Source organism: Mercenaria mercenaria, unplaced genomic scaffold (genome assembly GCF_021730395.1).
Source record: "Mercenaria mercenaria strain notata unplaced genomic scaffold, MADL_Memer_1 contig_2228, whole genome shotgun sequence".
In the NCBI taxonomy this organism is placed as follows: Eukaryota; Metazoa; Mollusca; class Bivalvia; order Venerida; family Veneridae; genus Mercenaria; species Mercenaria mercenaria.
The window spans coordinates 181-22,190 of NW_026460273.1; the positions used below are offsets into that span (position 1 = coordinate 181).

Consider the following 22,010-nt stretch of genomic DNA (forward strand, 5'->3'; position numbering starts at 1 on the left):
TCAAAACTTAACATACCTTTACCCAACGATATCTTTTGAAATTGTCTGTTCTTTTATTTCAACAAGTTAAACAGTTTTTGGGTAATGCAAATGTACAGGGAAATGATATTTTGCCCTCCGAATTGCAAAACATAGACCTTGAGGGGACGATAAATTTTAAGATTATTTTGTGTCCACTAAACCTTTTAGTTGAAAAAAAGTCATAACTTGTTGCAAACAAATTATAATAGCATATTTTCCATTGTAAATATAATCAATTTAGGACACGCGAAATCGTATTTTTTACGTATTTGCCTGATCAAACAGTATATCCTTTCCGCAGCCTTAACGTACTAAAACGTATTAGCGTCTGATGGCACTTTCACGCTTCCGTAGAAACAACCTTTATTACACGAAACTTATTTTGAAAATATTTCTGAAATGTCTAGGTCTACAGCTCTCCAATACGGTTATATCTTACGTCTGAGGTATATACTGCCACTCTCAGACAACATCAAAAATGGCATTTTGAGCGACTTGATGAAGTTCCAAAATTATCAATGTACACTTGGTCCGTTACGGACCCCTGTTGGATTTGTGTTTATCCAGAGCTCAAATATTTTTCATAGATTAAAGGTTGACATGCTGTACTAAAGCCCAGGTAATTTCAATTCGTACTAAAGTGCTGAAAATTGGCTCCCCAATAGCCAAAAGAAAAAAAGAAGTCCACGCGCTTACATTTAGACGGGGTGACCCCTGACTGTCTACGAATCAAAATGCGGCTTTCGTTTTCAAGTTTAGCATTTCTACTTTCATTTTATTTACTTCCAGAAATAGCTGAAGGTCGAGTGACGTCATTTTCTGTGTTGTCAAAAACAGTCATATGCCTGGCGAGATTGCATAAATATGTGCTGGCCGTCTTAAGGTTATCACAATAAGATCAAGTAAACTTTAAATACTTATGCTGTACCCACTTCAGCTTAACAGTACACTTTATATCATAGACTCAATCAAACCGACTTTACTTCACTCTGCTAGGTTGCATTCTTAGTTTCCAAGGGATCTACTTACATATTTTATTAACTATCACAACAGCAATTTTAAGTGCCGTGTGGCGGCTATAAAAAATCACCACTTACTTCCAGGAATAGTGTTGATATATTTTCTGATCCCTTTGGATCTCGGAGTCCATTCAATACCTTTATAATAGAATTCCACTTAAGAAATTATTTGGTCACTCTACACAAAAGTTCTTGTGGTTCTAAAAAGAAATATATAGTATTACAATATAAGTACAGCTGTAACTGTCTAGTAGAATAACTTCGTAAGGTCAGTTATTCATTGAACATTTAGATTGAATAGATTATCTCCCTTTTACGTTGTTCCGCCATTTGCAGAATTTCGGCGCAAACTCAAAAAGTTTCTTCTTAAATATAAGGTGCTTATATATATATATAGGCCTAAAGAGGTATGTTTTAATAGTCCTTAATAAAATATCACGTTTATTTGTAGAATCATAGTTTTTAACTAATTTTTTCGTTGAATTTACCATAGAATGTTTCTCATTTCAGAGTTGGTGCAGCCGTTCGGCGCATGCGCGGAATTATTATCAAATGGAACGCAAAAATACTCATTTTTTCGCATGTCCGCATGCATTTAGTGTATAATGTGCATAATATATTGACTAAAGGTTAGGGTTAGAATCACCATGGTTACAAAATATATACATTTAAGGTATTTTTGTTCAAATTTAGTTAATCCGGTATATACCGCAGTCTGTAATATATCACGGGCGCACCAACTCTGTATTTAGTCACAGCCTTGACCATATCGGCATTATTGATAAATCCCGTTTTCCGGTATTTCCGTATAGGGTCAGAGGGGGTTGGCGAGATTAACCGATATAAAGACCGTGTACAATATAAGCGATTATTTTTGCCAGAAGATAAGAATTTATGAAAGATCTTACTTTCTCACAATGGAAATACTATTCTACGACTTCGGCAACATTTTCTTGCAAAAATAATCTGTTTATCTTGAAAAATGCAAATAATTTCACACCTTCGGTATCGAGCCACGGAAGCGGCAGTGTAGAATAAAAGATAAAATTTCAAAAATAAAGTAAACTTTGAGGATATTTTTGCTGTATCTTAATTACAACAATGTTTAATGATAATCTGCAATACTTTTTTTATTCATTTTCTTTGTTTAAAACTTCAAAAAAGGATAATCTAAACACTACCGCCATGTAGCATAATGGCCGATACCCCCCTCACCGTGAAAACGGGAACGAGCGTTTATTAGTGGTTAATACCGGAAAATGGGATTTTATCCATAATGTCGATATCGAGAATAGAATGTCAATGCCAATGTCATAACCTGTTTTCGCGGTTCGCGCCTTGAACCACAGGTGCCAAACACATAACCAAATATTTTACTTAATACTAATAGACCTATATATGTATATAATAGACTTTTTTTATACATATACAGGTCTATTAAGTAAAATATTTGATTATGTGTCTGGCACCTGTGCCTTGAACCGCAAAACATAAACAGTGAAAGGCGTAGGTGTGAGGAGCGGTGTTTCGGGCATAATTTTAATGGCCACTCATACCCAGACTGTATAATTTGGTACTTATTACTCTTAATTTGTATTTATACATGTTGATTTGACTATAAATTATGTAAAACAGTTACTTAAAAGGCTGGGGGGAGTGTGGTGTGGGGGATATATAAAATAGCACTATTGCTGTACAGCTGACACATCTAAAAGTGGTTAGGAAGTTACTCATCACTTAGCATGCATATAAATGGTCTGATAAATGAATGATATTTCTAAAATCAGGCTTTATGAACAGGCTAAGTCCAACTAATTGTATGTGAGCCATGATACTGTGATAATTTTTGTATACCGGTAGGTCAATATCTTTCCTCCACATACAACATAGAAACTATACCTTATATGTGTTGAGCCTTCCGCGTGTTTTCTGAGCGGACGGCTCAACACAGACAAGGTGATTTTTAAATCGCATTCAAACTATTAAAAAACAAAAATACTAGTGAATTTTTATGATACCTGGAAAGAATATCCATTTCTTCCTTCAATTCAATTAATGTTTATATGAATAAACAGCAAAACACGAGTTTGTCACTGTTTTAAACAACACACCCTAAAGTTCACACAAATTTTACATGGCTCCGATTCGTGTCACATGATCGATAAGGCCTAAAAAAAAAAGTTGTTTGTTTCCAGTGACATGGCCAAAAAAAATAGGGTAGGTAGGTAGGCATTTTTTTTTTTTTTTTTTTTTTTTTTTAACCTGCATGTAACACTACCGTAGTTTCTAACAGGGAGATTATAAACCTTATAAACATGCATCCTTTTGTTATGCTTGATTTACACCCGGATGTACAATGACTTTGATGATGTTTTAGCAATATAAAATGCCGTTTGATTGTGTATTTAAATATTATGAAATAAATATTTGCTTTACATGTTTGCGTTTTGTTGTTGTTGTTTTTTCATTTCCAGATTTATAAGCCCATCCGATTAGCTCAAGGTAGAGCAGTCAATCTACGGATCAAGTGGTCATAGGATCGTTGTGTCCTATATCATTCATTCTCCGCCGCTAATTCATGTGGAGAAGTTGGCAATTACTTGCGGAGAACATGGTTTATATTTAATTAAACGTGAAACTTGAATGAAATCTTGCTGTGGATTCTCCCTTTAAATAATATAATTTTAATATTGAATATTATTCAACAACCAACATTTATATTTCAAACTAAAACCAAGTAAAAGCACACTGGCCAGGAATATGATTTGCATCTTTGATCTGCATTGAGATTAATACCATCAGCCCCTACCCCAATCTAAAATTCTGGATTAACTGGAAATGCCAGACAATGAAGTTTTGACTGGTATGCCCAAATTGTGAATTATTAAAGCTGAAAGTGGTTGTTCAACGTCTTACTACTACTATAAATCCCATCTAAAACCTGACTTTTTAAGCCTCTGCAGGCCTCGACCTTAACTTTTTTCAGCAGGTCCACCAACTACTGAAATCTAGTAGACCTGCTCAGACTTTAGTGGACCTCCAAACGTCATAACTTCAATTGACTCAAAGAAACAGGGCTTATTTCTAAAATAATTAAAAATGGAAGACTAGCAATCTGTTATCCCGAAAAATAATTATTTTGTAAAGTGTCCCAAAATATGGACACAATAATCATCATCCACCCGACGTCGACCCGTGTTGAAAGTGAAAAATTTTTTTTTTAACAATTATCGGTAATTATTCTGATGATAAACTAAGTAATTAGCCTTGTTTTCATCATCAGTTAACACCCCCTCAAAGAGCTAAAAGAAGTGTGTCGGTTATTATCAGGGCTCCGGAAATTTTGATAACTCAATCGGTCCGAAACGAAAATCCTGACATCGGCGCTACCCCACCCACCGCATTCCCAATATTACATATTTTGTAAAACGTGATAGGGTAAAGAAATAAGCATGACATGCATTAAAACTGAGTAACTAGTCACCGCGCGTTACCATACAATGAAGACAGTTATTCAGTGTTATGTGTGATCGTTACTTTGTTTAAATTTCGATGTTTTTCCGAGATAATACGAGGCATTGACACCGTGTGCGTAACTAGTCTAAAAGCCAACGCACGTGACTTCGATAACGTATACACGGCAGATACTTTGTGATGTTTCCTCATTCTTTGACGGAATTCTATAAAATACAATGCGTCAAAGTGAGTTACACGACACATATTCTCTGCTAAACAGCCTCAGTATTTAAAGAATACTCTGCCGCGGACCGAATGTGTACGTTATTTGAACGCTGAGATCGAATTTCCCGCATGTATAGTACCAAAACGTCACGCGGGTTGGCCACGGATATTTCATTTCACTTACGTTGTACTTCAATAAGCAACTACATTTTATAAAGTTATATGTTCTCTTCTGATGTAAACAAAATTTCATTTTGAAACGTTTTTAGCTCATCTGATTTTTTGAAAAAAAATGATGAGTTATTGTCATCACTTGAGCGGTTGTCGGCGTCGGCGTCGGCGTCGGCGTTGCCTGGTTAAGTTTTATGTTTAGGTCAGCTTTTCTCCTAAACTATCAAAGCTATTGCTTTGAAACTTGGAATATTTGTTCACCATCATAAGCTGACCCTGTATAGCAAGAAACATAACTCCATCTTGCTTTTTGCAAGATTTATGGCCCCTTTTGTACTTAGAAAATATCAGATTTCTTGGTTAAGTTTTATGTTTAGGTCAGCTTTTCTTCTAAACTATCAAAGCTATTGCTTTTGAAACTTAGAATACTTGTTCACCATCATAAGCAGACCCTGTACATGAAGAAACGTAACTCCATCTTGCTTTTTGCAAGAATTATTGCCCCTTTTGGACTTAGAAAATCAGTTTTCTTGGTTAAGTTTTATGTTTAGGTCAGCTTTTATCCTAAACTATCAAAGCTATTGCTTTAGAACTTGCAACACTTGTTCACCATCATAAGCTGACCCTGTACAGCAAGAAACATAACTCCATCCTGCTTTTTGCAAGATTTATGGCCCCTTTTGGACTTAGAAAATATCAGATTTCTTGGTTAAGTTTTATGTTTAGGTCAACTTTTTCTCTTAAACTATCAAAGCTATTGCTTTGAAACTTGCAACACTTGTTCACCATCATAAGCTGACCCTGTACAGCAAGCAACATAACTCCATCCTGCTTTTTGCAATAATTATTGCCCCTTTTGGACTTAGAAAATCATTTTCTTGGTTGAGTATTATGTTTAAGTCAACTTTTCTCATAAACTATCAAAGCTATTGCTTTAAAACTTGCAACAGTTTTTCACCATCATAAGTGGACACTGTACATCAAGAAACATAACTCTATCCTGCTTTTTGCAAGAATGATGGCCCTTTTTAGACTTAGAAAATCATGGGTAGGACAATATTTCTATTATACAAAAAAAATCAGATGAGCGTCAGCACCCGCAAGGCGGTGCTCTTGTTTAAAAGACCGATTTTGATAAACAGTGCCACTCCGGTTTTCTTTATCATTCGTGGTTGCCCGTCCATTTTTTTCTTTTTTGTACAGTCGGGTTGCAAAGACGATTTTCTGCATTTGTTTCAACTGGAGCCCCAACAAATGAATCATGTAATTTTTTCAAATCAAATTATAAAAATTATTTTTATCGGTTTTCCGTGTGATGTCTCAATAAATCAAAGACCTATAATGTACAGTTATAGCTCTTTGATTAAATGCAGCGACCATTTGTTTGTTACCGTGATCAACAGCCTTTTGAAATAAACTATTTTGAATATTTGTAAATACCTTAAAGAAGCATATAGTATCAGAAATGCAGAGGTGTAATTATGTACTTAATAATTATGATAACTATTTATAGGTAATATTACCTTTTTCTGTTCATGCTGCCGCTATATGTACATGCTATTATATACATGTACTTACTATCAACATATTCATAACATGTCATGTATGATTACATATCTATTGTATCAGTATTTTCTTTTTCTGTTCATTAGCCAAAGGCAAGTTCTTGTCGATGTTTGCTAATAAAATGTTGTTGTTGTTGTTGTTGTTTGAAATAAACCATCCGTCGGATTCTAAATAAAAGAAGTGGATCCCCGTCGAAATGATTTGGATCCAGTCAGAAACGTTAGGAAACCAGTCAAAAATGTTTAATACACCGCAGTCGGCTGTCTGCAAACATTAAAGGATGTGCCGCGCGAGCACTGATTGCGTCACGCGCTAATTACGGACCGATTGTCAAAGTGACAATCAGACCGATTGACACGTTTATTGATTATCTGAAGGTGCGACCAACAATTTCCTACTTGGCAGGTGATCTTATTATGGCATCTGAAGTGGAGATCAAAGCGGTATAGTTGCCCGAGATTGTCATGGCATTACGTCATGTTTTCGCGCCATGTGACACATCACTGTCTAATCGTACTTTCTCGATTCCTTAAATTGTTGAGAAGAAATCAATAAAAAAGTTTTTTCTTTATCTTTTTTAAAGCGAATGTGCAATATCCCGAATAAACTGACATGTAAATGTGTCAAACCGTGAACGATGATAGTGGATAGGAGTGTAGGACAAAATCCCCTGCGGACAAAAAAATTTTAAATTATTCATTGTACATGTATTTTTTGACACAACACTTTGTTAGATATTCTTTTCAAACAATAATGTAAAATTCCTTGAGGGCAAATAGGTCACAGAGGTAGGCTATCCACTGGGATCCGGACAAAATCCCCTGCGGACAAAACCCCCTTCGCTAATTTTTGCATAGGCGGACAAAACCCACTTCATCATTTTTACATAGAGGACAAAATCCCCTTCGCTGAATTTTACAAGGAGGACAAAAACCCCTTCATGTTTTTTACAAGGAGGACAAAACCCCCTTCTTTTTTTCACAAGGGGGACAAAAAAATACGAAGGGGGTTTTGTCCTCCTTGTAAAGAACGCGAAGGGTGTTTTGTCCGCCTTGTAAAATTCAGCAAAGGGGGTTTTGTCCTCCTTGTGAAAAAGACGAAGGGGGTTTTGTCCGCCTATGCAAAAATGAGAGAAGGGGGTTTTGTCCGCAGGGGATTTTGTCCGGATCCCAGTGGATAGCCTACCTCTGTGACCTATTTGCCCTCAAGGAATTTTACATTATTGTTTGAAAAGAATATCTAACAAAGTGTTGTGTCAAAAAATACATGTACAATGAATAATTTAAAATTTACTAAAATCAGCAACAACATCATACTGCTTTATTTTAAAACCACATTTCTATTTACGTTCACGAGGTCACGTAACCTATTCTGCCGTGCTAACAGAAATCTGTTTGCCAAAAATTGTTTTACTCCATGTATTTAAGTTGCTGCCGCTTTTTCATTATTTAAGATTTTTTAATTGTGGTTTTTGTACATTCTGGTCAAAGGTCTGAATTTTATTACCATAGTATGTACCATTTATTTACTTTAAGAAAGAAGTAAATAATCAAGATCGCGCTGTTAGAAATTTTACAAAACATTATATGAAAATTTGATCGTTTTTAAAGAATTTTGCCTACATTCCTGTGGATATCTTATTTAAATTGTTATAGAACTCAAACTGTATTAGTTCTCAAACGGTGTTGAAATTTTGAAGCGATTATATTAAAAAATGAATGCACTATGCGCGTTTTTTTGTGTCAAAAGTAACCGCGATGTAAATTAGATATTACGATAGGGCGCACGTGCTTGCGGAATGGAAAATTACCAGCACGACGTTTTGATATTTTTACGATTCGCGGGTAAATTCCAGTCAATCCAGGTAATTTTGCCTGATGTAATTTCTCAATTTCGTAAAGTTACCACGAAAAAACCACTCGCCCGATCGGTGGAGTAGTCCATTCGTGCAAAGAGCTATAAAAATAATAATATACTTATTTGCAAAAATATGCGGCCCAATTTTACCGCTAAAAAAGTTTAGGGTCGGCGGTAAAAAAATAGGGTAGGTCGGGTCACCGGAAACAAACAACTTTTTTTTACGCCTAACGACCAACCGCACTGTCAGCGTGTATTGAATGTAATGGCAGACGTGTAAAATACAGCAAGGTAGCCAAACTGAAGGGATTATGACCTATCACAAAAATATCTCAGAATCACTTTTGACGTCAAATTATTTGGACTAGAATAGGCTTAATCAAACCGAGCCTGCAACATTTTCATTTTTGTCGTGTTGAGCGACCTGTGAAGTTTTCACTTTTCTCTATTTTATGCCAGTTAATCCCTTGGAATAATGCAACTGTTCATGTACTTTGTAACGCCTAGTACGACTTGCATACCGGGACAATTTTGCCTTTAGCTTATAGTGTGATGTCTTACGTCTGCGATGGACAAAGTCGGTCCTCAGCAAATGTTTAATCACAGAAGTACCCTTAGCTAGAGAAGCACCCAAAGACTTACATTTAATCAGTACAGAATCAGCAAAACCATAGTTCAGTTGAAGAATCTGACCATGTATTCTACCGAAACAGTTCCGAGAAAATGTTTGATTTTTGGGCATACAAGTCTGATATGATTTGTTTACTGCTTCACATTTTTGAGTTGATGTTAGGAATCTAATTTGTTCTAAACGTGAAGGGTCAAGGAATGACTGAATGTAGCCTTTTCATTGACTTATCATTAAGAGTGCACTAGAAATCTCCGAAAATCACGGTCGCGAAAACTGGTGACATATATGGAAAACGAAAGTTAGAATTTTAATTCTTGATAATTGTGTTTAGTTTCTTTTCTGTCATCACAACTGTTCAATACTTACAATTTCTGCTTATTCGAAGAATTTTTTACTAAGCCTCGGCAGTAATAAAAAATGATGCTATAAATCGTAACCGGCCGCCTACACATAAAATCATTTAAAACAAACAAAATAATGATTGTAATTATCCAGTTTGTTATTCAATAATCTAATTATCACCCATTGACTGCCTAATCAAGTAAGATTGTTGCAAATTGGCTTCCTCTTTTTAATAATGGATGTTTTTTTTGATCGGCAATTAGCTTGTCACCTCGTGTCAATTTTGGTATCTTGGTTAAAGATAATACTTTATCTTTAATTAGTATTAAAATGTGATTTTTTTATACATTTCATTAAATTATTAAGAAACTGGTTTTTTTTTAAAAAAGAAATATAAAACCACTCGACCTTTAACGGAATGTAACGGCGATCTTAGATTTTAGTGTAGACAAAAAACGCGGAGAGTAGTTTCCCTTTACCAAAATGGCGCAATGACAGTTGTGGTTGTTACTAAAATACATAATGTGATCGAGTCCTGTATCGATACCCAGGCATTGTATCGTGATACTATATCGTTAAAGCAAAAATCATGATTCACCGATGCATCGACAAAATCGCCCCAACTCTATAGGTCACGTGCGATCAAAAACTAGGTCAGTAGGTCATATAATAGAAAAAACCTTGTGACCTCTCTAAAGGCCATATTTTTCATGGGATCTGTATGAAAGTTGGTCTGAATGTTCATCTTGATGATATCAAGGTCAGTTTTGAAACTGGGTTGCGTGCGGTCAAAAACTAGGTCAGTAGGTCTAAAAATAGAAAAACCTTGTGACCTCTCTAGAGGTCATACTTGTGAATGGATCTTCATAAAAAATAGTCAGAATGTTCATCTTGATGATATCTAGGTCAAATTTGAAAGTGGGTCATGTGTCTTCAAAAAGTAGGTCAGTAGGTCAAATAATGAAAAAACCGTGTGACCTCTCTAGAGGTCATATTTTTCATGGGATCTGTATGAAAGTTGGTCTGAATGTTTATCTTGATGATATATAGGTCATGTTTGAAACTGGGTCAACTGTGATCAAAAACTAGGTCAGTAGGTCTTAAAATAGAAAAACCTTGTGACCTCTCTAGAGGCCCTACCCTTGAATGGATCTTCATGAAAATTGGTCAGAATGTTCACCTTGATGATATCTAGGTCAAGTTTGAAACTGAGTCATGTGCCATCAAAAACTAGGTCAGTAGGCCAAATAATATAAAACTTTGTGACCTCTCTAGATGCCATACTTTTCATGGGATCTGTATGAAAGTTAGTCTGAATGATCATCTTGATAATATCTAGGTCAGTTTTGAAACTGGGTCAACTGCGGTCAAAAACTAGGTCAGTAGGTCTAAAATTAGAAAAATCTTTTGACCTCTCTAGAGGCCATATTTTTCAATGGATCTTCATGAAAATTGGTCAGAATTTTTTATCTTGATGATATCTAGGTCAAGTTGAAAACTGGGTCACATGAACCCAAGTTTAAACCATTTTTTTTTTCTTCAACTGAACTATGAATTTCGGTCGTTAATCTAAGTTCACGAATGTGAACCTATGTTTATGGGCGTAATCCAGGGTTCACGAGTGTAAACCATAGTTCATGAACATAGGATTACGACCAAAAATTATAGTTTTGTTCGAGAAACCAATTTTACTGAACGTAAACCTAAGTAAATGTTCGTAAACTATGGTTCATCTTGTAAACCCAAGTTCATGGTCGTAAACATTGGTTCACGCTGGTATATAATAGTTTGTGGCAATCCAATAATCCAATTATTACGTTCTTGGTCGAAAAACTAGGATTATCGAATACTAGCATATATTTTCGAGCGAAAACATAGGACAACAGGCGTAAACCATAGTTTATGCTCTTGAATCCATGTTTACGTTCCATAAACTAGGTTTCCCGATTGAACTTTTAACTTTAGTTTACAAACGTGGACCTATGTTTATGAGTGTGAACTATGGTTTACAACGTTATCCTTTGTTTTCGCTCGAAAGAATAGGTTTACATGATTTTAAGTTTGAAAAACCTAGTTTATCTATCTTTAATCCTAGTTTTTCAACTGTGAACCTGGGTTCATGTAATTATTGGATGATTTCCATACATGTCACGTCTGTAAACTATGGTTCAAGATCATAGACCTAGGCTCATGTTCGTATACAGGGTTTAAGATTCGTAAACGCAGGTTCACACCCGAAATTCATGATTGATTTTTAAATCCTAATATATCGACCGTAAACCATGGTTTACATTTGATAAACTACGGTTCTCGAATAAACTATGAATTTCATTCATTATCCTATGTGGTTTGATTGGATAACGTTCTCGGAACCAGACTTTTTTTGTAGGATAATAATTTTTATGGTTTCAGATTCCCAAGTGAGCATTATGTGCCATTTGTCTCACTAATTATGTTATCCCCAATGAAGCAAACACGGTGTGTTTTTTTTCACCATCTGTAGTCTGTAATAACCTTACACTACCATCACAAGTTAATCAAGATGGTTCATCACATCAATACCCTATGCTCGCCTTAGTTTGATTTGGAAAACCCATAATATCTAAGATTTTGCAAACATCTTTCCGGCACAGATTTCATCCAGTGTTTTGTGGTAGCCAGCCTTTCTGTTCTTCAGTACTTTGATTTTCTATTGTGTAGGCCTATTTATCTACTAGATCTATTTATTTGAAGTCATTTTAACACTATTTCAGTTATTCACAAACCTTTCTTCGTTCACGGAAAGAACCAGTTACAAACTCACATAAGTCCAAATCTCCAGATATTTCGTATTTTGGGGAATTATGATAATTCTCACATAAATTAATGAGGAACTGAAGCCCCCATTTGATACATGTAAGTTTAATTTGAATTAATATTCGCAACAAAATCAGCATTTAAACCCAAATCGGCAGCAGTGACAATTTCTTATGAGTGAAGAAAATAACTCGTTTCCTAGTATCGCATCAAATTAGTTAGACTAAGACTCACATATTCCATAAGAAATTACCAACTTTTTTCAACTAAAGACGCATTGTCGGTTCCGGGTATTGAACTTACGCCCTTTAAACAATGATGAGCGAATCCAACAACTAGGCCACAAGTCAGTTACTTTTAATAATTATTGTAAAAGCTAAACAACAAGTCTGCATCAAAAGGTACTGAAATTTTGACAGAAAGTATAAGAGGGTGTTTTTTTTTTCACATCCGTACCACCTAAATATAGCGTGCATTGTGGCAACTTTCATTTAAAATTTAAATGAAGATTAGTACATCTGTTACATTCAGTTCCAACAGTATTTAAATCAGCATTTTATTTTGTAAAATTCTCAGTCAAAGTTACAGTGACCCGGAACATTTAAACCGTTTCCAGACAATAACTTGAGAATGCTTAGGGCTAGGATCATGAATCTTGATAGGGAGGTTGGTCATGACCTGTGGATGACCCCTATAGATTTTGAGATCTGTAGGCTAAAGGTCAAGGTCACATTGACCCGGAATAGTTTAACACTTTCCAGACGATACCTTGAGAACGCTTGGGCCTAGGATCACTAAACTTGACCAGGAGATGATCCCTGTTGATTTTGAGGTCAATAGGTCAAAGGTCAATGTCACATTGAACCAGAACAGTAGAACTTCTGTTTACAGTGAGCAAATAATTTCTGTTCCTTGTGCAATTACTGAATGCATCAAGGGGGGCATTTCGTGTTCGACGAGCTCTTGTTTGAGTAATTCTTATCCAGTGTTCAACAAACTTAGTCAATGTTTATGGGTACAATATCTGAGTTTGAACACCAGCCAGATGCTTTAATCACTCTTGCATTATGGCCCTCGAGGTACTAAAATTTGCAAAACTTAGGAACTTAAGAAGTTCTTATCTACTGCAAAGAAGTATAAAATTTATTTTTATAGCTCTTTGTCTACTGGTTGGTGACCCAGATTCGGACAATTTTACTGCCTTTTCAGGTGTCAAATTTTCATTTTTAATTCAAGATCCGTGAAATGTTACCTGAATCAAGTTCAGTTCTTTGGTGTCGCAAAACGCGAATTTGTTTGTATATGGAAATAAACTGAACACGTCACTGAGGCCCAAAAGAGGGTATGTAAATTTAACGTTTTTAGCGTTTTGCAGGACCCAGAAATCGGACAGTAGGAAAACGCTAATTATCATCATTTCTGTCACGAAGAATCGCTTTTAGGTCGGCGTTAATGATAAAAGGACATGTTTACCTTGTTTACATTCAACTATTAATGCTTGATACAAGGATGTCGGGACTTTGAAACATTCAGCTGGCCTATATACGAGACAAAGTTTTAAGTAAAAAAAAATGGTTTAAACGCATTTAACTTGTGTTATTGATGCGAAAACTTGTTTTAAAACACACAATTTTCATGTCTGCATTTAGCAGATTGTAGACGAGTTCCCCTTGAATAATGTTGGGGCCTCAAAACAAGTTTGCGCATGCGTACTGAAAACACATGCAGCTCCCCCCCTTAGCGAGAGCTGTCACAATCTTTTGTGAAGAAATGTAGATATTCCAACTTTGTTAGTTTCACTTACCGATTTGCAATTGTTGCAGTAGATGTTGTACATAAAGCAAGCGTCTGTGTACTTGTCAAAAAACGATAAAAAATAACGCCACAATAAGTCATTAAGTGTTTACGCGACTGTCCGATTTTCTGGGTTGTCCGAAATTCTGGGTCGCCAACCAGTAATGTTTACCAAACTTGTTCAGGGAGCTAACTGACGTAACTAGCTTGATAGTCATTCTTTGAGTTACAGCCCTTGAATTAGAGATATGAAATTGAGAAATTTGACGTGTTTGATCAACAAGAAGATTACTTTTAAAGCCTTAAGTTATTTGCTGTGACAGGCGTACGTTGTGACAGTTTCCTACTCTTCTTGAATTTTGAAATATTACAGCTACATCAGAATGTTGTGTAATCAATTTCTCCTACAATTTTCATCCAACTGAAATTTGGAATACATTATCAGCATCAAGAGATATGTGCATTTTATCTACAGGTTTAGAAAATGATGTCTTCTTTTTATTTGCAGGCATTGCTAGGGTTACTGGACAACATTGTGATCAACAGCAGTGTAAGACGTAGAGGCTCTTTGCTATGGTAGGTACATGTATATAAAGGAGATATAGAGGATATTTGTTTGTTTCAGTGAAATATCAATTTTATTTCACCAGTGAGCATCAAAAATTGATATTTTCAAGAGTGGCGTAGCCACGAGTGAAAATGACCTTTTTTGGTGCTCACGAGTGAAATAAAATTGATATTTCACTGACACAGACAAATTTTCTTTTTATTTCATGGGTAAAACTCTACTTTTGTCGCGTTATTTATAAAATGTTGAAAATCGCAGGAAAGATCAACAGAAAGCATAACACAAATGACGTCATTTTAACGACGTCATCATCATTATGGTCCCCGGTATTCATAACGCCCGGTATACAGTTTGACTTTAATCGGGACGGAGGACCGGAACTAGTTCGGCAAAACTTGAAAAATAAAAATGATAATCTAGTGTTTCAAAACTGTGGATTATCACTTTTATTTCACTGAGAAAACTCTATAATTCACTGGAAAACATAAAATAAAAAGGAGTTATATACATAGTTCGTTGGTGACTAAATGCAGGAAAAAATCTTTATGAAAAAGTGACAATAGTTTTTACTGAGGACTAATTTTGTTTTAACTTTTCATTTCAAATTCAAAATGTTGGGGCCTCTTCATTTGATTAAGGTCGCTGGCTTTAAATCACTGGCCCCTCACCGAGCTGGGTTCAACTGCAGTTGGAATTCTTCATGTGAAGATGCCATCCAGCTGGCTTATGGAGATTGGTACCTGATGGTGTCTGAAATAATGCAGAGTGGCACCTAGGGTCTTCCCTCACTGACTATTTTTAATCCATCAAAAACAAAATTCAAAGTGATCCCTACAGAATCAAGGGGTAACTTTTGCAGTAATTAGAAAGGGGCACATACTTATCGGCTAAAATATAAATGCCTAAAATTGTTAAGATAACTGAAATGTCTGATTTTAAATGATATACAATTCTTTTAAACGTGTAATCCAAATTATATAGGCTAATATTCTCTGTTATGGAGATAGCTGTTCCAACAATTTTTACAAAAGTGCAAACATTTGACTCTAGGAGTAAAATACTCATATAAAATTGAATAAAAAATAATTTGTTGCTATATATATTCCAGTGTGTCAGGGACTATTTGAGATATGTCAGATAGTGTCCAGTTTGGACGTGAAATTGGTCGTCAGTCTATGGAAGGCTGTATCCCGGTTGTCAGGACGACACAAGAACCATTTGAAGGATGGGCTATACGTAGATACCATGGTGACCTGCCTGTGTACGGAGATCAACAAAGGTTACATGTATTTGTTGCAGCTGGCACCACCTTGTGAGAACAAACAAGAACTGGTGAGAAACTGCATGTTCTATTTTATATATTGGAAAGTGAAGAAAGTTTGTGAATGCCGTAAAAATATTACCTTTAAGGGACTGATTTTCATGTCATGGTTGTGTTACCCCAAAATTTATCTCAAAATCAAATTAAAATCATGTCAGTTTTGTTCCAGTGAAAAATACCCGTTTCAGACAAGACTTTAAATTTAAGGCAATAGATGCATTTTCTCACAGTATATAGTTGAAGACATTGTACTACTTTGTTCAAAATTTAGACTTTCACAAAATAAGTGTTAAGTACAAAGACATTTTAGATTTTTCCCTTGGTTTTAAGTTTAGTTGGTATCAAGAAAAAAACAACTAATTCAAGGTGATAAGTTGGAAAAAAGCTGGTTGTGTAAACCAAATCACAGCAAAGACTTTTATCTAAATTCCTCATTTTTTAGCTCGACTATTCATAGAATAGTGGAGCTATTCGACTCGCCCATGCGTTGGCATCCGCGTCTGCGCCGGCGTCCGCGTCCCACTTGGTTAAGGTTTTGTATGTAAGCTGGTATCTCAGTAACCACTTGTGGGAATGGATTGAAACTTCACACACTTATTCACTGCGATAAACTGACTTACACTGCACAGTTTCCATAACTCTATTTTGCTTTTTTACAAAATTATGCCCCTTTTTCGACTTAGAAATTTTTGGTTAAGATTTTGTATGTAAGCTGGTATCTCAGTACTTACTAATGGAAATGGATTGAAACTTCACATACTTGTTCACTGTCATGATCTGACATGCACTAAGCAAGTCCCATAACTCTACTCTTTTTTTTCAAAATTATGCCCCTTTTTCGACTTAGCAGTTTTTGGTTAAATTTTTGTATGTAATCTGATATCTCAGTATCCACTAATTGGAATGGATTGAAACTTCACACACTTGTTCACTGTCATGATCTAACATGCACTGTGAAGGTCCCATAACTGTACTTTGCATTTTTACAAAATTATGCCCCTTTTCGACTTAACAGTTTTTGGTTAAGTTTTTGTATGTAAGCTGGTAGCTCAGTATCCACAAATTGGAAAGGATTGAAATTTCACACACTTGTTCACTGTCATGATATGACATGCAGTACAGAGGTTCAATACCTCTACTTTGCATTTTACAAAATTATGCCCCTTTTTCAACTTTTGTATTCATTCAACTGACAAGGCTGTTGAATAGTCGAGCGTTGCTGTCCTCCGACAGCTCTTGTTTTAGTGTCAAACCACTAATTATCTTACTATATCAAACTTTAAAAACAAATATTTATAAATATAGATTTAGGGAGAGAAATTAGGCTGAAATTGGATTATTTTGATGGAAATATGTCAGTGTTCATGTAACTTTGCAGACTGGTTTCATTAATTTCAGAGTTTATCCCAGGGAGACAGTGCAGCCTTTCAGAAGTCCCTGAAAGTGCTTGGCTACCAGCTGAGGGTTATAATTTCATTGTTGGACAGTTTCATAGACACTGTGAGTGACTGTGTGAAATCTGCTTATGACATGATCATAGCTATATTTAGGTGAGTTGCACATTAAGCAAGTATTTGTAGTTTTTCAAATTGAAGCAACTATTATTAATCAGGTAAATGCTTAAGCATGTTTAGAATCACAAATTTAGCTTTTATACCTAACTGTTTTTGGGCCTATGTGGCCAAGTGGTTGTGGTCACCGACTTCAGATCACTTGCCTGTCACTGCCATAGTGCAAAACCTTTTTTTGGGGAAAGTAGAATTTTCTTTATCTGCGGAAGCCAACTAGCTGGCTTACAGAGTGTTGAAGGTTCAACCCAGGTGACTTCAGTGTGCGGAAATTATGCCTAGAGGGTGGTTAACCCGGAAAGTTACCATTTGACCTGTAATTGTGTCAGTATGATGTAAAACCCATCAGGAAAAATCTTGAGTATCATAAATCTGAAGACCTATCCAAATTTACCATTTTTAGCTCGACTATTCGAAGAATAGGGGAGCTATCCTACTCGCCCCGGCGTCGGCGTGAGCGTGAGCGTCACACAAATGTTAAAAGTTTGCGTACCACCCCAAATATTTTCAAAGTCCATTGAGATATTGCTTTCATATTTTGCATACTTGTTTACCATCATGACCCCAGTCTGTAAAAAAAGAGGAGGCAACTCTATTAAGCATTTTGACTGAATTATGGCCCCTTTTCGACTTAGAATAAATGTTAAAGTTTGCGTACCACCCCAAATATTTTCAAAGTCCATTGAGGTATCGCTTTCATATTTTGCATACTTGTTTACCATCATGACCCCAGTCTGTAAAAAGTAGGAGGCAACTCTATCGAGCATTTTGACTGAATTATGGCCCCTTTTCGACTTGGAATAAATGTTAAAGTTTGCGTACCACCCCAAATATTTTCAAAGTCCATTGAGATATTGCTTTCATATTTTGCATCCTTGTTTACCATCATGACCCCAGTCTGTTAAAAGGAGGAGGCAACTCTATCAAGCATTTTGACTGAATTATGGCCCCTTTTCGACTTGGAATAAATGTTAAAGTTTGCGTACCACCCCAAATATTTTCAAAGTCCATTGAGATATTGCTTTCATATTTTGCATACTTGTTTACCATCATGACCCCAGTCTGTAAAAAGGAGGAGGCAACTCTATCAAGCATTTTGACTAAATTATGGCCCCTTTTCGACTTAGAATATGCTTATAGTAATGTTAAAGTTTTACTCATTGCTTATATTATACTATCAAGCACTGAGAATAGTCGAGCGCGTGCGCTGTCCACAGACAGCTCTTGTTTACCCTGTATTCTTTTCAATTTTTTACTGGTGTTTATACTTTATTTCATACTCTTCATTAAAGAAAAGGATGGAGTTCATGTTGGGTGACTGAATAAAATACTTAAACATTTAAAACTCAACAGAACATGCTAGACAAATCAATAAGGGGATAATTAGCCAAATTAGTATGCAGGGTATATAACAAAAACTTTATATTATTTATATATATATATATATATATATGTTATACTGATAGTACAAATCAGTATGTTGAAATACATTTCAGGAGTTTACCACCTAGTATTACTGTTGTTAATATTGCTGTAGCGAGTATAGATGAAATCAGGCGTCATCTTGTGAATGGGATAGAGCCTTTGGTTAACTTGCTTGTTCAGAACAGGACCTTTGTGACCTTTATATTAAGCCAGGATAGTGGTTTGTATCTCTTTATTTTGCTTTTGTCTATAGAGATGAAATATTGTGAATGTTTTATGTTTCATATATACAGTCATCAAAGAATAAGCTGTTTGTTGGTTGTGATGGAGCGATTGGTCAGAACAAAACTACTTCGACTTGTGTGACTTTTGTCAGGAATAGTTCTTACCTTCATGATTCACATGTATGATTCTTGTACGCTACCTTAAGACCTAGCAGAATGGGCTGTACAGTGGAAACTGCCTTGTCAGACACCTGTTTTTAACAGCCACTTGCCCTAAGCAGCCAGTCAGCAAACTTACCAAATTACCTTTGTGTTCTTTTTTTTAGCTCACCTGTCACAAAGTGACAAGGTGAGCTATTGTGACCGCTTGTCGTGCGTCGTGCGTCAACAGTTTCTAAAAAAATCTTCTTCTTGAAAACCACTGGGCAGAATTACACCAAACTTCACAGAAATGATCCTTGAATGGCCCCCTTTCAAAATTGTTAAAAAAATTGAATTCCATGCAGAACTCCGGTTGCCATGGCAACCAAAAGGAAAAGCTTTAAAAATCTTCTTCCAAAAAACCAGAAGCCCTAGAGCTTAGGTATTTGACATGCAGCATTGCCTAGTGGACCTCTACTAAAATTGTTCAAATCATGACCCCGGGGTCAAAATTGACCTCGCCCCAGGGGTCATTTGATTTTACATAGGAAAATCTTCAAAAATTTTCTAAAAATAAACCAGAAAGCCTAGAGCTTAGATATTTCACATGTAGTATTGCCTAGTGAACCTCTACAAAATTTGTTCAAATCATGACCCCCTGTGTCAAAATTTACCCCGCCCCAGGGGTCACTTGATTTTACATAGGAAAATCTTCAAAAATTTCTAAAAATAAACCAAAAGGCCTAGAGCTTAGATATTTGACATGTAGCATTGCCTAGTGGACCTCTACACAATTTGTTCAAATCATGACCCCTGGGGTCAAAATTGACCCCACCCCAGGGGTCACTTGGTTTTATGTAGGAAAATTTTCAAAATTTTTCTAAAAATAAACCAGCATGGCCTACGGCTTAGATATTTCACATGTAGCATTGCCAAGTGGACCTCTACAAACTTTTTCAAATCATGACCCCACCGCAGGGGTCACTTGATTTTACATAGGAAAATCTTCAAAAAATTTCTAAAAATAAACCAGAAGGCCTAGATCTTAGATATTTGACAAGTAGCATTGTCCAGTAGATTTCTACAAGATTTGTTCAAACATGACCTCCGGGGTCAAATTGACCCCACCCCATGGGGTTACTTGTTTAGCTTTAGCAAAGAATTTTTTTCAAGAAAGCAATTAAACTCAGGTGAGCGATATAGGGTCATCATGGCCCTCTTGTTTTTTTGTTTTTTTTTTATTAAACGTCGCACACTCACATGATAGGTCATATGGCGACTTTCCAGCTTTAATGGTGGCGGAAGACCCCAGGCATCCCTCCGTGCATTATTTCATCATGAGCGGGCACCTGGTTAGAACCACCAACCTTCCGTAAGCCAGCTAGATGGCTTCCTCACTTGAAGAATTCAACGCCCCGAGTGAGGCTCGAACCCACATTGATGAGCAGCAGGTGATTTGAAGTCGGCGACCTTAACCACTCGGCCACGGAGGCCCCGCCTTTGTGTTCTAATTTTAACTTGTTTAAAGCAGCCACCTGGCTTGAACAGCCAGATTGTGTCACTGCCTTGGCTAGCTGCTAAATACAGGTTTGACTACCTACATGATTGATGTTTTTGTTATTTAAGTAAGTGATTCATTTTTCAGAGTGTAAACCTGAAGACAGGCTTGCGAGGTTAGAGCTCCTACTGAAGATTGCTGATTGTCTACCTGAACAAACAGGTTTGGAAAAAAAGTGAAAAATTTGCTTAATTTCAAGTACTTGTCCTACCATAAGGATGGAAGTTCTCTCTATTCAAATGCTGTGAAACAGCAAACATTCAAAAGTTAATTTCATTACTGCTTTATTACGGTATGTCTTGACAAATTTACTGATAAATATGAATTGTAATTGACCCTGGACGAGTTTTGACCAAAAATGTAATAAACTCAATGGAAAACGAGTTGGGGAGAAGTTGTATTTATCTAGAAAGATGATACTGCAACTGATGTGAGGCAAGCAATGCACCCCTATGAAACATAGGTATTCCGAATGCAATTCATAAAGTGAGATAATCTGATATCTCTTTTTGCACACTGGTTACAGACTTCTTTATTTAACTCTATCTTCACACTGTACTGTTTTTGCCTTATTTATGCTAAACTTCATTTAAATTATCATACAGAGAAGTATATAGAAAAATAATTGTTTATACTAAGAATTAATGTCTTCATTTTTACGCAAGGTCACTGTAATTTTCTAGTATATGTTTGCAGTAATGGTTAATCTATTTAATAAAATTGTTGAAGATAGAGAAAATCAATCTACCAAAAATATGAAGTTGTGGTAGTAAAGAAATCCCTTCATTGGTTTAAGGTTAGTCCACTGCGTTAAAAGGCATAGCAATGTGCTAGAAAGGATGTACTTTAAAATTGTTCATAACATGTTAGAATTTAAATGATATACCTATTTTAGTGATTTGGTCTTGAATAAAATCATTTTAATCCCCCGCCACAAGTGGTGGGGGTTATAGGAATGGTCTCCGTCGTCCTTCAGTCCGTCCTTCAGTAACACTTTTGTGGCCGCTCCATATCTCCTAAACCCTTTCATGGATTTTCATGAAACTTGGGTCAAATGATCACCTCATCAAGACGATGTGCAGAACTTATGAGTCAGCCTTGTCAGCTCAAGGTCAAGGTCACAACACAAGGTCAAAGGTTTGAGCCTTCCATTTTGTGTCCGCTCTATATCTCCTAAAACCCTTGAAGGAATGTTATAAAACTTGGGTCAAATGATCACCTCATCAAGACCATGTGCAGAACCCATGAGTTAGCCATGTTGGCTCAAGGTCAAGGTCACAACTTAGGGTGAAAGGTTTGAGCCTTCCATTTTGTGTCCGCTCTATAT

General features: G+C 36.1%; 1 protein-coding gene across 1 annotated transcript in view; it reads left to right on the top strand.

Moving 5' to 3' along the window:
* Positions 1-1,368: 1,368 nt before the first annotated feature.
* Positions 1,369-22,010, top strand: part of LOC128552281 (uncharacterized protein C1orf112-like) — a gene marked incomplete at its 3' end in the record, with an annotated part of 67,746 nt that continues 47,104 nt past the window's right edge. Inside the window, exons 1-6 of the mRNA XM_053533311.1 lie at positions 1,369-1,447; positions 14,387-14,454; positions 15,555-15,778; positions 17,166-17,317; positions 18,832-18,980; positions 20,771-20,845. Coding sequence (XP_053389286.1) covers positions 15,692-15,778; positions 17,166-17,317; positions 18,832-18,980; positions 20,771-20,845 — 463 coding nt within the window. The remainder of the gene's footprint in view (positions 1,448-14,386; positions 14,455-15,554; positions 15,779-17,165; positions 17,318-18,831; positions 18,981-20,770; positions 20,846-22,010) is intronic.